We start from the raw sequence: 17,597 nt of genomic DNA, 5'->3' as shown, positions 1-17,597 counted from the left end.
AGGGCATGCACAGTTTTAAAGCCCCTTAGACATAGTTCAAAATTATTCTTTAGAATAGTTGGATCAGTTCACAATTCCACCAACAATGCATTAGTGTCCCAATATTTCTACCTCTTCTCTAGCATTGTTCATTTTCCTTTTCTGCCATGATAGTCAATGTGATAGATGTGAGGCAGTATCTCAGAGCTGTTTCAATTTAAATTTCTTTGATCAATAGCAATTTAGAGCATTTTTATATGACCATAGATAACTTTGATTTCTTCTTCTGAAAGCTACTTGTTCATATATTTTGATCATTAATCAATTGGGGAATGGCTCTTCTATAAATTTGACTCGGTTCCCTACATATTTGGGAATTGAGGCCTTTATCAGAGAAACTTGCTGTAAAAATTTTTCCCCAGTTTCCTGCTTTCCTTCTAATTTTGATTTCACTGGTTTTGTTTGTGCAAAATTTTTTTAATTTCATGTAATCAAAATTATCCATTTTACTTCCTGTGATCCTCTTTATCTCCTATTTGGCCATAAACTCTTCCCTTATCCATAAATCTGACGTGATCCCTTAATTTAGTTATGATATCAGCCTTCATGTCTAAATCATGAACCCTTTTTGACCTTATCTTGGTATAGGGTGTGAGATGCTGGTCTATGCCTACTTTCTTCCAAATTGCTTTCCAGTTTTCCCAGCAATTTTTGTCAAATGGTGAGCTCTTGCCCCAAAGGCTTGGATCTTTGGGTTTATCAAACACTAGATTACTGTGGTCATTTACTACTATGTATTGTGTGCCTAATCTATTCCACTGATTTACTACTCTATTTCTCAGCCAGTACCAGACTGTTTTGATGGTTGCCACTTTGTAATATTGTTTGAAATCAGGTACCGCTAGACCTCCTTTCTTCACATTTGTTTTCATGATTCCAACAGGAAGTCATTGAAGGTTGATTTTTGTTGTTGTTGTTGTTGGTGGTGGTGGTGGTGGTAGTGATGGTGGATTTTTGTTTTTGTTTTTGTTTTGGCGAAGCAATCAGGTTTAAGTGACTTGCCCAGAGTCATACAGCTAGTAAGTGTCAAGTGTCTAAGGTTGGATTAGAACTCAGGTCCTTCTGAATCCAGGGCCAGTGCTCTGTCCACTGTACCACCTAGCTTCCCTCATTGAAGGTTTTTGAGTGTTCAAGTGATACCAGACCTATAATTTCACTCATTTAATACAACATATTAAATAGTTAATATTTAAATTAATGAATATTAGCTATTATTAAATATTTAAATATTTAATTAAAACCTATTAAAAACACATATAAAAGTTCCAATGATGATATTCTACTTACCAACAACTTAGACTGTTAGAGAGTTTGTCTGGAGCACTTGAAGGTTAGGAGGCTCATCCAAGGCCACACAACTGGTATGTCTGAAGCAAGAACTGGGTTCTGGTTTCTAATGATCTTGGGCAAGTTACATTACTTCCCTAACACTCAGTTCCCCCATTTATAAACTGGAGATGTTAATCATTGGAGCTGATCTCAAGGATCCAAAGGTAAGTGTCTATTGACCTTCCAGGCCCTGGTTACCAAGGCCAAGCTGGATTTTACTATTGATATAGAATAAGTCAACTCATATCCCTGGCTGATAAAAGGAAGTCTTCACTGTGGTCATGGTGGAGTTCCATCCCTATGGAGCCTGTTCCTAAGAAGCCTGGGACTTGTATGGACACAGAGATCCTGGATAAGGAAGGATGCTAGGAAGTAGGGCGAGGAGATGGAGGATGGGAGTTGTCCATCGTTCACTTCCACTACATCAACCAGAGCAAAGATTACTCGGGACCGTGAGCCCAGTGCCTGCCTTTAGGATAAAATAAAACTCCTCAGTTTTGTATTTGAAATCTTCGGTAATCTAACCCTAGATTACCTTCTCAGCTTCATATGGCATCATTCTCCTTCAAGCATTCCACATTTCAGCCAAACTAGTCCACTTGCCAGTTCAGTTCCCTGAACTTTGCATTCCATCTCCTGCCCTCATTCTTGGCATGGGCTGTGCCAAATGCCTGGAATGTTCTCCATTCTTGCCTCCAACTCTTTTTATATTTTTATTTTTTTGAGAGGCAATCAGGGTTAAGTGACTTGGCCAGGGTCACACAGCTACAAAGTGTCAAGTATCTGAGGTTGGATTTTAACTCAGGTCCTCCTGACTCTGGGGCCAGTGCTCTATCCACTGCACCACCTAGCTGACCCTCTCATCTCCAACTCTTAATATTTAGCTCTCTTCAAGATTCGCTTCAGGCATCACCTCCATAGGAAGCTTTCCTCAATCCCCCAGTTAGCCCTTTCTCCCTCCTCCAATGATCTTGTGTTTCAGTATCTGTTTCTATGTTCTATCTACTGGTAGAATGGAAGTGTCTCAAGGGAAAGGACTATGTCATGCCTCAGTATTCCTGTTGTCCAGCACAGTGCCTGACACGTGTACTTACTAAGTATTTGTTGTATGGGATTCCCTCACAGGGGTGTTGTGAGGATCAGAAACATGATGGATGAAAAAATGCTAGGAGGAAAAAAAAAAACCAACAAACTGTCTAATACTCTTTCCATGGCATGGTGTGGTAGGGGTAGGCAGGGGTTTGCTAATAAATCTTTAACCACCGGCTCTGCCCCCAAAAGTGGCAAGAGATGCTTTGAAGTTTAATTTGCATTATTAAAATTTTCTTAAGAAAGTCTAGAGAATCAATAAATCAAGGTCTGATTTGTAGCATTTGCAGTTTTCTGGGGCTTAGATGCTCACACTGAAAATTTAATAAGAAGCCCTTGAACTGGGTCCTGGGGCCCCTTGGAGTCAGGGAACCTAAGCTCTCCGGTCAGTTACTCGCCCATTCTGGTCCCCAATATCTTCACCTGTCAAATGATGGGACTGAGTTAGATGATCTTCCAAGATCATTAGACTCAGAATCATTACCACGTAAGTTGAAGGTCTTGTAATGGAAACAGTCCTAGTCAGAGGGGCAGTCACCTCCTGCATCTCCACCGGGTCCCCACCAGGGACTGCCTCCATGGAAGATCTTTTAGACAGTTAACAAAGGGCCTTTTTAGGCAGGTTGGTTGAAATAAAAACTCCTGCCTCTAGGGCCCTTTATACCCAGTGAGATCATGTATGTAAAAGCACTTTGCAAACCTTAAAGCCTTAGATAAACATCACTTATAATTATGGTTAATGGCAAGGTATGGGGGTAGTAGTTGCTAAATCGCTGCTGTTCAGTCATTTCTGTCAAGTCTGACTCTCCATGAACCCATTTGGGGCTTTCTTGGCAAAGATACTCGAGTGGTTTGCCATTTTCTTCTCCAGCTCATTTTACAGATGAGGAAACTGGGGCAAACAGGGTTAAGTGACTTGCCCAGGGTCAACCGCTAGTAAAATATCTGAGGCCAGATTTGAACTCGGGAAAATGGGTCTTCCTGACTCCGGGTCTGGTGCTCTAACCATTACATCACCTTGCTACTCATAGAAATGGTTAATGCTTGCATAATTTGGATGTGAAATTACCAGCGTTACCAAGAAGGTCTATAGTGACAGATAAGCAATGGCAGCCATTTCCCTAGGCCATATAATAGCTGACGTTGATTTTTAGGCCTTCTATGGGAAGTATTTTAGGGTATCTTTTGCTAAAGGTGGGGCAGCTAGCACTGATTCATGGAGGGTTGGACATGATCAAAATGACCGAACAACAATAAGAAAGTACTAAAGGTAACATCGACCTATCTCTGGGGCGGATCTCACCCTCTGCATTACAGGACGCACTTGGGCTGAGGGTTGCATAGAAAGATATAATGGAGAGGACACGGAAGCGAGGAATGAAGAGATGTGTGTTCTAGGCCTGGCTCAACCATCGTGAGATATCCGGTTCCTGATCTGTCAGATGAGGATAATTTGCTCTTCTTCCCTTGTAAGACTGATCAGATAATAGATGCTAAAATTCTGGTAAATATGAATCACTCTAGACATATAACATGATGATTCCAGAAGAGCTAAAGCAATCTTTTTTTTCTTTTAAAATACTTTGTTGTTGCTCTTTTCTTTAAAAAAAAAATAATACCATTGACATTGTCAAATTAACTTCTCCCACTCTGTCCCCTCCTCCCCTGTCGTAGAATCTTTCCTTTTCAATTTCTAAAAAAAATTTTCCCAGTCACATATAAAGACAATTTTTAACATCTTTTTTTTAAATTTTGAGTTCCAGATTTTCTTCCTCCTTCCTTCCCCTCCCCTCCCCTCCCTGAGACAGTAAGCAATTTGATATAGGTTATACATGTGCAACCATGCAAAACATATTTCCATGTTAGTCACATTGTGAAAGAAGACACAGACCAAAAGAAAAAAAACACAGAAACATAAAGTGAAAAATAGTATATACTTCAATCTGCATCCAGAGTCCATCAGTTCTTTCCCTGGATAGCATATTTCACCATGACTACTTTGGAATTGTCTTGATCATTGTATTTCTGAGAAAGCTAAGTCATTTTCACACGATCATCATACAATATTGCTGTTAATGTGTAATATATTCTCCTGGTTCTGCTCGCCTCACTTTTCTTTTACTTTATGTAAGTCTTTCCAGGTTTTTCTGAAATCTGCTTGCTCATCATTTCTTATAGCACAATAGTATTCCATCACAATCATATACTCCAACTTGTTCAGCCATTCCTTAATTGATGGCCACTCCCCAGTTTCCAATTCTTTGCTGCCACAAAAAGAGCTGCTGCAAATATCCTTGTACAAATAGCTCTCTCTCTCTCTCTCTCTCTCTCTCTCTCTCTCTCCATCTCTCTCATCTCTCTCCCTCTCTCCACATTTATAAATACACACACACACACACACACACAAACGCACACACATGCATATGTGTATATCTGGATACAGACATAGTAATAATATTGCTGGATCATATAGCTTTTATAGCCCTTTGTGCATAGTTCCAAATTGCTCTCCAGAATGGCTGGATCAGTTCACAACTCCACCAACAGTGCATTAGTGTTCCAATTTTCTCACATCCCCTCCAACATTTATCATTGTCCTTTAGAATCTTCCCTTGTAACAAATATCAAAAGCCAAGGAAAACAATCAACATATGGCTGTGTCTGGAGCACATGCCTAATTTTCTTATAATCCACCATCTCTTTGCCAAGAGGTGAGAGGCATGTTTCCCAATCAGTCCTCTGAAGTCGCAATTGACCATTGAGTTAACATAATTTGGGGCTACGTTAAGAGAGGTGTAACTTCAATCAATCAATAAATTTTTGGTAAGTGTTGCATGCCAGACACGGTGGTAAGCACCGGGGATGTGAAGACAAAGGTATATCACTACCTTAACATCAAAGAGGCATGCCAAAATATATACCCAATAGAGACGGGATGATTGGGTTGAGGCATGTGCAGCTGGAGGCATCAGGAAATGACTCGTGGAGGTGGAGGTACTTGAGCTGAGTGTTGAAGTAGACCAGGAATTCTAAAAGGCCTAGGTGAGGAGGGAGTGCACTGTAGAAATGATGGACGGTCAGTGCCAAGGCAGAAGATGGAATGTGCAAGAAATGGTAAGATCAGTATGACTGGACCATAGAGCGTGTAAGAGGAATAATTTATAAAAAGGACAGAAAGATGGGATGACACCAGGTTGTAAAGATATTTAAATGCTAAATAGAGTAACTTATACTTGATCCCTCAGCCTCCTCTCCCCTCTGATTGGAGGACTGAGGGGTGGGATACTAAATCCTGCCCAGAACCTGGACTTTGCAGCTCACTTGACTTTCCATCTGCGGCTGTGCTTGGTTTCATCTCTTAAGAACAAGATGCCCCCATGCTGGGTACCCTCTGGTGGCCCTGCCTTTTGCCAGCTTCCTTCTGTATGATATCTTCCCCCATCAGACTGTAAGCTCCTTGAGGTCATGGGACTGTCTTTCTTTTTCTTAATGTATCCCCAGTGCTTAGCACAGAGCTGGGCACCTAGTAGGTACTTAATGTTTTTTGTTTTTAATCGAGCCATTTGATTTTTAGTAGGGAGGAGACATGGTTAGACCTGCATTCAGGAAAACCATTTTGGTGGCTCTGTGACAGATAGATTGGTATGGAAAGAAACTTGGGACAGGTAGACAATGACATCAGTAGAAGACATTGGTAGTTTTGCGGTGGTAAAGTCATTCTTTACCCCATCATGCCTTTGTCCTGGTCACACACGTTCCCTCTGTGTGCATCACTTAACACAGGTGCCCTGACCTGTACTCCCTCTCTATCGATGACCCTGTTGAAGTTGGATGACATACGTTCATAATTGATCCATTTCAACACAGTGGTGGCTTTCTCCAGCTTCTTTCAGTAGCCCGTGAATAGGAGCAGAGGAGGTGGATAGTGAGAGTAATCTGGGCCTGAGGTTTGGCAAGGGATAAACAGGAACAGGAAAAGGGGTTGAGCAGAGGACAGTGTGGCATTGAATTGGCTAATTATATGGTGGAGATTCAGAAAAGGAAGAAAGGAAAAAGCAAGCAGAGAAAGTGGCCTGAGAAATGACCTGAGGGCTAAATGGATTGGAGATCTTGATGAGGGCAGGAGTGTGGCATGGAGAAAGATGGAATGATAGGAGAGAACAACACTGCCTTCACCTCGGCTTATCGCTTCAACAGTCCCCTGGCATGTTCAAAGACTCATTTTTAAACTCATCTCACCCCCTCGCTGAAGTAAAGACCCCAATTTCCATTTCCTTAAACAGAAAAGGGATTAAGAGTCACTGGTAAGGAAAAATGTTTTAACCTCTTGCCAGCAGTCCCTGTGTTCTATGCTAAATAGCGATTGTTCTGCTGGCCATAAAGAATTCCACAAGCCTGTTCTGTGTAAATAGCAACTGGCTATAGAATTCTGAGTGAAACAGTGACAATTTTATTCCATCCTCAGCAGCAGCTAGCAAAGCCTTTTCCTCTGATCTCTCTACACATGATACAAGGAAAAAATGGTACAAGCCCGTCCATGATCGATGGGAGATCGGGGGCTGTTGACTTAGGTAGGAAGTGGGCATAATTGAAAGGCCAGAGGGATGGACTTGGAGGCGGGAAGACTGAGGTTCAAATTCCTTCCCTGGTACTTAGTGTGTAACTGACCAGGTCAGTGGCCGAGCCACTACTCTCCGTCTCAGCTTCCCCTAATTTGGGGAAAAGGGGGACGATCGTAGTGCCTGTTTTACAGGGCTCTTGTGAGGATTGAATGAGGTGATGTAAGTAAAAGTGATTCATTAAACCTTAAAGTACAAAATGAGCTATTAATATTCTCAGTGCATGGGACCTCAGAGAAAGGAGGGGTCATTCAGTCCTCTTGGGCTAAAGGGGTCTTAGAAAGCTTCAAGGGGGGCAGCTAGGTGGCGCAGTGAGTAGAGCACTGGCCCTGGAGTCAAGAGGACCTGAGTTCAAATGTGGCCTCAGACACTTGACACACTTTTACTGGCTGTGTGACCTTGGGCAAGTCACTTAACCCCAATTGCCCTGCCCTCCCCCCTCCAAAAAATTAATTAAAAAAGTAAATTAAAAAAACATTTAAAAAGATAGGTACAAATAGATTGAAAAAAAAAAAAAAAAAAGCTTCAAGGAGGAGGTAGGCCGTGAGCTGAGCCTTGAATGTAAAGATGCCAGAGGACATACACATCTATTCACTTTGTCCTTCTCTCACTTCAACAAGAACTACCACTTCTTCGAGCCCTGGTGTTCTTCTTGATTGCTTTCTGGGATTGTAAGGAAGGTGATAGTAGGATGGGAGAGCCCAGCCTTAAACTGTGTTTGTGTTTCCTGCAGCTGCACAACCATTCAGGTCCTCCCCTGGGAATGCAGACCAGTGGATGAAGTGGTGCGATGAACACAAAGCTCTCCACAGTCGCCTAGACCTTGTGGAAGAGGTACTGGAGCTATGGGATGGGGTGGGAGAAAAGGGGGAGGGCATGGGGAGACAAGTCAAGTACTAGCAGCTCTGGGGATGGTGGGGCAGAGGTGGGAGCGATAGAGAGGGAGCTCAATTATTTATGTGTCCAGCTCTGTGCCAACTGCTGAGAAAAACAAGGAAACGTAGGACAGTGCCCATGTCTCTTCCAGTAGCTATGGGAGATAAGACTAATGCATGTGAAGGGAAGAGAAAATAATATAAGACAACGTAGAATCAAGATCAAGTCCTAAATTGCAGACTACCCTGCTTTGGGGTATCAGAAAAAGCAAAGCTCACCATGGACTGGAAGAAGCAGCAAAAGTCTTCTAGAGGAAGTGGGCCTTGAAGGATGAATAGGATTGGGTAGACCAAGAGGATCAAGGGAGACATTCCAGGTAAGGGGACCCACACTGGCACCTTGCTCATGAATGGAAGAGAGGGTCAGTATAGACCACTGGTAATGACTAGAAGTCAAGGATCACAAGATCACAGACTGAGAAGGACCTTAAAGGTCGTCTAGTCCACCATCCTCATCTTATACATGAGGAAGCAAAGAAGCAGGGAGATGGAGTGACTTGTCCAAGGCATTATGGGTAATAAGGGGCTATGCTGGGATTTGAACTCAGGTCCTCTGTCTCCAGTATTCTTTCCACAACATCCTGCTGCCTCCTGGCAGTTTTACTTTTCATTTTCATATCCCTAGTATCTAACTCAGTGTCGAGCACATAGTAGGTGCTCATTGTTTGTTGAATTGCATGGTGATAATGCTGACAAAGAGGAGCAATGATGGTACATTATGGTTATTATAATCATTGTCATTATCTGTCTAGACCTGTGATTTCATCGGTACTGGCAGTTCCTCCTTAAGGAAACTTCCTTTCCTAGTGCGAATTGAAAACTGCTCTAAGAGTTGTCTGGGAGCACTGAACAGTTCAGTGACATGCCCAAGGTCACGCAGCCAGGATGTATCTGAGTTGGAATTTGAACTTATATCACCCTGACTGTTAGTCCGGCTCTCTGTATCATTCTTCTTCTCCTAGTGACCGTACGGTTGATTATCATCATCACCATGATGTTCTTCTTCTTAGGGAAAGGGACAGTAAATCCGAATACTTGTTTCTAAAATGGCCAGATGTGCCACACACATACATACTTCTTTCTTTAATAAATATTTTATTTAAAAAAGAGTCAAATTGAGAGAGTTTGAAAAACAATGCATTTTTTTATGGAGGAAAACTTTTCCAACGCTAAACTCATTATTTTCCTAGAAGGCCACTAGGGGGAAGCACGACAAAAGTAACGCGAGCCAGCAGCCTGGGACTTTCTTGGGAAGGATGGGACGAGCGCCGATTTTCTCATTAACCATTTATCTTGGGACGATCGATACCTTCGGACATCATTTCTGAAAATAGCCTTCCCTCCTTCCCAACCCGATAAGTCTTCGCTTATGACAAATATGGAAAAAAAGCTGCCCAGACAAAGCAAGGACCAGCAGGACATCTGACAGTGTGTACGATAGCTCACACCCATCACACCCCAGCTCTTCAAAGAAGTGAGGGAAAGCCTGCATCCACTTTATACCAAGTACATAGGTGCACAATCCGAACCCACGGGTTCTTCCCTTTCTGTACACTCCCATTAAAAGCCCACACCCTTTTCTTTAAGGAAATCTGAGACACCTGGACCCATGCAGATGAACATGGCTAAGAAGGGTGAAAGCATTTGTACAGAGCCCGCTGTGTGCCAAGTGCTTTACAAGCATTATTTCACTAGATCTTCACAACTCTGTGAGGTCGTGTTTGTTGCTCAGTTGTTTCACTCCTGTCCAACTCTTCACGACCCCATTTGGGGTTTTCTTGGCAAAGACACTGGAGTGGTTTGCCATTGCCTTCTCCAGCTCACTTTACAGATGAGGAAACCAAGGCAAACAAGGTTAAGTGACTTGCCCAGGGTCCCACAGCTAGTAAGTATCTAAGGCCAGATTTGAACTTAAGGAAGATGAGTCTTCCTGACTCCAGGCCCAACGTTCTATCCACTGTGTCACCTAGCTGCCCGTAACCCTGTGAGGTAGGTGCTATTAGCCCCATATTACAGCTGAAGAAATTGAGGCAAACAGAAGTTGAGTGACTTGCCCAGGGTCACACAGCCAAGTAAGTGTCTGAGGATAGATTTGAACTCAGGTCTTCCTGAGTCTAGGCCCAGTGTTCCATCCACTTCACCACCTAGCTGCCAGATAAGTAGGGTAGATATATATCATATTACTATGATACATATGACACATGATAGTAATATGATGCATCTTTTTATAATATAGTTTTGGTTCCACTCCCAATTACATCATGGCCCGCCACTCTACACAAGGCTCAATGTGATGAAATCCAGCATCAGCGTAGAGGCTAGTCTAGTCCAGACTCAGCCCTGCTCCCGGGCTAAGGAATCTGGTCCTGATATACCTCCCACTTCTGAGTTCCTCTTTTCTATCCCTTGCTCTGACTTTTTCACCGTCTCCTTACCAGACCCTGGACAAGACTGTGGAGCACCTCGAGTCTGAAGTAAAGAACCTGCTTAACCTGATGGATGCGATGGCGTGGAACTTGCCCCCAGACCCCGGGAGCCCTGCCGAGAACCTCTTTGGAGATGGTGTGTGTCCCTGGGACGGCCCTGAATGCCCAGGCTCCGGCTTAGCCTCTCATCCTTGTCCCAAGCAGAGCTCCAAGCTGGAATTTAATGAGTCTCAAGGCTCTGGGGGTAAAAAGGGAGAAGGATAAGGAATGATAATAACCACAATAGCTAGCATTTATACAGCACCTGCTATGTGTCAGGCATCATGCTTTACAAATATTATCTCACTTGATCGTCACAACTGTGTGAGGTTGGTTGTTGTCCTTTGTTCTTGAAGAGGACCAGAATGGCATCACTATGTCGAGGTCAGTGTACAGTGTGTCTAACTGTGGCTGAGCAGACCAGCACAAACTCAGAAGGCTCTACCACAGGTCACGCACGAATAGTCCATATGAACATTTGAAGTGGAGATGTCTCCAAATTTGTACACTTCATGTTTCTTTTGGGCTATGCTGAGGGTAGTGCTATTTTACAGTTGAAGAAACTGAGGCAAACCGAGGTTAGATAAGATATACACAATGCCATGTGTCTAAAAGTACACATGACATGGAACATGACACATGACACTAGTAAGAGTTTGAGTAAGGTTTTGAACTTGAGTTTTCTTGAGTCCAGGCCCAGCACTCTATCTATTGAACCACCTCAAAAAGTAGGAAGTAGAATGGTTTCAGTGTCTTTTAGTGGGAGAATAAAGGGGTAGGATCTATGGGTACAGATGGAACACAGACAAGTGGACCAGGATGGTTTTAGGCCTTCATGAAAATAGTTAAGATGATGCCCCACTTCCTCTGAAGTTTTACCAACGTTCTTCTCTCCCCTTCTCATTCTCAGTAGTGATGAACACCAAAAGACAAAAAACAGATCAGATGAGAGATTCCAGCTTTTAGGAGAAAATCTGGTTCTCAGAATGTGAGGTCTTTAGGGGTCTTAGTGTAAGCCAAAAAACCTGGTTTGGCTCAGCTGGTGCCTGGAGGAGGTTCCTAATCTGGGGAAGAAGGGTGGGGCAGAAATTGAGTAGATGTTACTTTGTGTGTGTGCCTTTACTTTTGTGTGCACATGTACATGAACACATGTACATATAGGCCATGCACATTGTTAACCTGGAAGTTGGGTTAAAGGAGGCAAACGAGTTAGGTGATATGTAAATCCAGATTGTTTATTCCCTTAAAGCTAACAGAGCTAGCTACTTGTACATACAAGGAGCCAGACAAAATCTGACTGCCTGAACAAAGAAATGAGAAAGCTTATATACATTATTTTAGTCCCAACTCAGCAAGCCTGTGTTACTTCAATTTTATGATCCCTATGTATGTTTAACCATGATACAAAAAAAGGATTTTCCTTAATGGAATAGGTTGTAAATACAGTAAGATAAGAGAGTTGACAAAGTGTCAACTGAAATTACAACCCAGGCTCTCTCTGTGTTTAATTTACCATTAACATTCCATAACATAGTATATGCCCATAAAATATTAAGATAAGAAAAAGTCACATTATTCAGGACAGTGTTTGGGGTTAAGGTCTCATCCTTAATGGCCACAGGCAGAGAAAAGAATGCTCTTAAGTCAGCCTGATCTGGCCTTGTCGACATAGGAAGAGGCATCCTCTAAGCTTACTCAGAGAACAAAGAGGCTGTTTGTTTAAGCTAGTTAATCAGTTCAGTCTCTTCCTCTGGCCCTTACTGAAAGTTACAAAAATGATATTAAATGATAGTAATGATCATCAACATGTATCACAAGGGGTTGTAAATGCACATACCTTATATTCATATAACACATATCTATCTTATATGTGGGGGTCCATGTATATATCTTACATACACACACATAACACATGTATACTATACTACCATACACATACATACTAGATACACCATACACAGACATAACATATGTATACATTTCTGTGTCATGTGTAGTTTTAGACACATGGCATTGTGTATATCTTATTTATGCATATAAATAAACACATGTATGCCGGGGGTGGTCAGGCCCTGTGATTTCATAGGGATAGATAATTCCCTGGTGTAGAAACTTTTTTTAGAAATGCAAAATAGCATTTCTTTTGTCAATTTATAGTCTAGCACTCTGAGAGGGTCACATAGATGGCATGAGTCAGAAGCAGGACTTTAACCCAGGTTTTTTTTTTTTGGAGTGGGGAAGGCAGGGCCATTGAGGTTAAGTGACTTGCCCAAGATCACACAGCTAGTAAGCGTGTCAAGTGTCTGAGTCTGGATTTGAACTCAGATCCTCCTGACTCCAGGGCAGGTGCAGAGACTCACTGCATCACCCACCTGCCCCAACCCAAGTCTTCTTGACACCAAACCCCAGCCTATACCCACTCTGCCAAAATGCCTCTCTTTGCCTTTACTTCTGGAAACATTAGCTCAAGCTCAAGAGCTGGGCAGGCACTAAGACGTTACCATTCCTGCTGTCCACAGGAGGAAAACTAGACATAGCTGGATCTTGCCATCTCTTCAGCTCTGCTGATGTTCAAGGGGAGCTCCCTGCAGCCCAGGAAGAGGATGCAGGGGGAGGGGAGATGTGGTAAGCCTCAGGGAAAAAGATCTCAGGCAGCACCGTGGTCTGGTCTTGCTCCTCCTAATGGCCCTTCCTCGTGCATTACCCCCTTCCCCAATACCCTGAAGCCTTAACTACCCTTCTACACCTTGTATTCCCTCTGTAATCGAGATCCAACCAAAGACATGTCCCAGAAGAGTTTGGAAATTTCTAGGGAAAAGGGAGTTATATATGGAAACAGGTAGACACTACCTGCTGCCCCTCCCACCCTAGACTTCCTTTTAGCAAGCTCAGGGTCCAAACTGTGCCTGAAGAAAAAGGGGCTGGGTAGCCCATGCAGAAGAGCAGAGCAAAGAAGGGTTGGGCAAACCTGGGACATGGGCGATGGGTTTGGGACCCACCACCTTTCTAGTGCTGTGGTCACTTCCCTTCCTCATGCCACACTCTGCTGTCTTTCAGACACCAGATTCTCTCCTGCTTTCTCTTCCCTCCTTCTTAACAAACCCCCCTTAAGGGAAGATCTCTCATTAGTACCTTATACATTGGTGTGAATTTTAAGACTTTTGTGACTCCTCTCTTGGGAGAGTTTGCATCTTAAGTCTCTCAGATACTGAAATAAAACGCTTTGAGCCCAGGAGGAAGGGCACCATTTGGGCACTGGTGGGAGACAGGATCATGCGGTTAATTGGAAGAAAGTATCCAGTTTTAGGGACAAAGTATTCATTTTAGCCCCACAACACAAAGGAGTTGGAAAGGAGCCTCCACAACAGAGGAGCCTCTCCCTCCTTGCAAATCTCAACACCCTCCTACCCACAGGCATTCAATCAGCTTTTCCTTTTGTGCTGATGCTGTTTCCACCAATCATGAGACTTCCTTGTTTCTTACAGAATCCCTTTGAGGACCAAGAGGACCTGGAGCTGAGGGCAGCAGTGGCTCCACGGCTTTTTGGATAACTCACTCCCCAGGTGGCTGTTCTTTCATCCACTTGGACATGTGTTGGAAAAGGCTGTCATGTAATAAATGTGTCTTGTACTGTGAACGGCAGCCTGGAGACTCTTACACTGTTACGACAAGACACAAGTCTGATTCTTCTCTCTTTATTTTGTCTTTGTCTCCATTTGCTTTGCTGGATCAGCCAGATTCATGTTCTGCTTATTGTTCAAGAAATCATCTTCATCCTAAGAGTCTAGAACCCTGAAAATGTAAAGACCTAGGTTCAAATCCTGAATGTGCTTTGTGACTTTTGGCACACAAACTGCTCTGGACCTGTTTTCCTCAACTGTAAAAATTACGGGGTGAAGCTAGACGTCCTCTAGAGTCTATGAATTTAACATCCAAATTCTCCATCCTTGGTATCAGTGGGGGCATATATAGGGATATATGCCCTATAGAGACAGTCCACATCTTGTAGATAAGTGAGAGGCGTTAGGGACTCGACCCAGAATTACATGAGACTTAGGGACTCAAATACACTCTCCCTCTCCTTCCTAACACAATTGGTCCCAAACTAAATTAAGTCCAGGTGGATATATATGATGGATATATATTGTGACTTGGACAGAAGTTGATAGGATTACTAAGAAGGGTAGAGAGAAAACATGGAAGCTCCAGGCCCTCAGAAGAAATTGACAAGAGCTAAGAGACATTGGCACAAAGGGCTTCAGCAAGGAAGGTGGAGGGCAGGAGACCCTGATGGGAGGAAAAGAGTGATTTGGGAAACAAACTGACCCAAAGGAAAGTACTGGGTACCTCCAAGATAAGAAAACCCTGCTGGTGGACTCCACTTCCTAGAACAAAGGTACTTAATCTGAGTTCCTTGAACTTTAAAAAATATATATATATATATTTCAAAATTATTGGTTTCCTTTATAATCACATGTATTGAAAATATTATTCTGGAAAGGGGTTCATAGATAGGCTCCACCAGACTGCCAAAAGTGGTCCATGACACAAAAGATTAAGAGCCCCCTGCAGAGAAGGAAGGGAGATTTGGGTATACCAAAGATAGTTACTTCTTTGGAGATTAGAAAGGGGAAATGGAGAAAGGGAGAAGGGAATTGGAGACGAGAGAAAGAAAAGGCCAAAAAGGGAGAGAGAAGAGGGGGAAAGATGTTTGAAAAGGCAAAGAGTGGGTGCCCTCTGATCTGCCGTGGAACTGTCTACATCAGGGGTGGGGACTCTGCGGCCTTGAGGTCACATGGCCTCCACCCCTAGTCTATGTAGTCTTGGGCAAAATCTCTGTGCATGTCTCCCCCATATTTGAAACAAGGTGGTTGAATCAGGTGATCATTAAAGCTCCTTAACTATATAGCTCATTTACTATAATAACCTAGTGGTTCCAAACATTTTTCTGTTCCTCAATCCCATCTTTCAACAACAAAAACAGGTTGTGAGCCCCATGGATAATTTAATACTTGTAATAACATTCTTTTAGATTTATTCATTAAGTGCTTACAATAACTACGGTGATAATTCCTATCCCCCAAAGCTCAAACTAAAATTTGCATTATTCTGTAATTCTATAATAGAGTAAGAAAATAGAATATTTGCATATTCTATAATTATGGAAACAAAATATAAAATTATTAAGCTGTAATTATATAATTGCAAGTATTTTATAAGACATTCTGTAAGAGTTAAAAGTAATCCAGCAAGACCACATGTGCTTACTATTTTCTGTAAGATGTCATATTAAATTTATTTTATAAATTTAGTTGAATATAAAGAACATTTTAATGAGCTAAGTTACAACCTGGAAGATATTTAACTTAATATTATAATCACACATACACTTAAATTCAATGTTGTACTTTTTTTTTTATTTGAACAAAGGTTTGCAATATTTGGCTCAACACCAAACCATCTTAAATCTGTTTGTCCATCAAGTTTGTTTCTGTGTTTTGATTTAAAACAAGGAAGTGGAAATGTTCAATCACACAAGTTTGTAGGGAAAATGGTAGAATATTTTACAAGCTCTCTTGCTGAGAGATGGAAACTCATTTTAATTTTTATCCAAAAATGCACAAGGCTGTCATTTTTAAGTGATGTTCGTAGTCCAAGATCCATTGATATGTCAGTTAAACTTTCTTTTTCATCCACTGTCATTTAATCAGCCAGACATAAAAGACATATCAAATGTGTCCATGAGTCCAATTAAATTTACTGGAAATTTCAGGAAATTATTCATTGAAAGTCACTTCTAAAAATTTCAGGTGATCGCTGATGACTTTCTTCACAATCTAAGCCAAAGAGAGTTCACATTCCAATAAAATTATGTAATATCACAGAGCTCAGTACTGTTCTTAATTATGTGATTCCGAAATTGTAGTGTCTTAATCATACTTTTCATTTTGTCTTGAACATGAAATGTTTACATTTACACCCTCTAACGATGTGCGGAGTTCATTCATTTTTTGAGATGTCTGCAAAATGTGTTAATTTTTGTAGCTATGGCGTATGGTATTTACACTCAGGTGAAAAGGATGGTGAGTGAAGACAGCCAACTCTTCCCTCCATTCAAACAGATGAATGATAACTCAGATGTGGGAAAGTCACCTAAATCTATACATGTGTGTTAGAAATGTAACATGCTCACGGTTCAACTCTTTTTATCACTAACTGATCGAAGCTTATCTGCAACATAATTGGGTAATTGTTTATTGCTTATGGCACCGTTAAAGAATGTTTAGCATGAACCCTTTGGACCATGGTGGGGTGGGGGGGTGGGAAGATGGGGCGTGGGTTGTAAAACACTAAATAGGAATCACTGGTGCAATAATTTAAATTCTAACTTGAAGTGAAAACTGCAATTCAACTCTTGATATTCTTACTGACATTTAGCTTTTCTATACCTCAGTTTTCTCATCTATAAAATGGAGGTAATTATTCCTTGCATAATCTACCTCGCAAGGTTGTTTCGAGAAAATGTGCCTTGTAGATTCCTAAGTCACCATACAGGCGTATTCCTTTAAAGAAAGCTGCTGTGTCTAGCAACATCGTTAATACATTATAACAAAACCTCACTGTAAAGTAGTTAAGTCCCACCGCAACATCATTTAGTTAATGACTTATATATATTATTGTTTCTATGGAACTGTTCCGTGTGATTTTTTTCTTGCCTGGTATTTCTGGTCTTATTTTTAAATAATTACTTAGGTATGTAGGCTATACTTGTATATGAGCTATGCAGCATGTGGTGAAAGGCGCCAAGGCAGAGAGGAGAGAGCTAGCCTCAAAGACAAGATCTGAATTTGAGTCTTTCCTCTGACTAAGCCTACCTATCTGAACGTGGGCAAGTTAGCTAACCCCTCATTACCTACTCTAAAAGTTTAACTTGCAGAGAAGGCGTCTCTTCACTTGGGAGCTCCCTGCACAGATGAAATTATGGGTCTAGAATAACAATAATAAAAACCCCAACAAAAAAGAGAATGTGTCGGGATAGGGTGGAGGAAGGAAAAAGAAAAGTCCCTGTCAGAAAGAGGAGAACCCTACCAACTCACCCGGAGGTATGTTTGCATGTATTC

The 17,597-nt window shown here is 41.9% G+C and overlaps 1 protein-coding gene across 2 annotated transcripts in view; it reads left to right on the top strand.

Annotated features, from left to right (window-relative positions):
• The window catches only part of PLAC9 (placenta associated 9), a 39,180-nt gene extending 22,018 nt beyond the window's left edge, over positions 1 to 17,162 (top strand). For both annotated transcript variants that reach the window (XM_036737148.1, XM_036737149.1), the window contains exons 2-5: positions 7,810 to 7,910; positions 10,450 to 10,573; positions 12,996 to 13,101; positions 13,962 to 17,162. In XM_036737148.1, coding sequence (XP_036593043.1) covers positions 7,810 to 7,910; positions 10,450 to 10,573; positions 12,996 to 13,101; position 13,962 — 332 coding nt within the window. In that variant the 3' untranslated portion in view covers positions 13,963 to 17,162. The remainder of the gene's footprint in view (positions 1 to 7,809; positions 7,911 to 10,449; positions 10,574 to 12,995; positions 13,102 to 13,961) is intronic.
• Positions 17,163 to 17,597: the final 435 nt, after the last annotated feature.

Source organism: Trichosurus vulpecula, chromosome 8, assembly GCF_011100635.1.
Source record: "Trichosurus vulpecula isolate mTriVul1 chromosome 8, mTriVul1.pri, whole genome shotgun sequence".
Classification (NCBI taxonomy): domain Eukaryota; kingdom Metazoa; phylum Chordata; class Mammalia; order Diprotodontia; family Phalangeridae; genus Trichosurus; species Trichosurus vulpecula.
The sequence above is the reverse complement of the archived record's forward strand: the minus strand, read 5'-3'. Positions and strand labels throughout refer to the sequence as shown.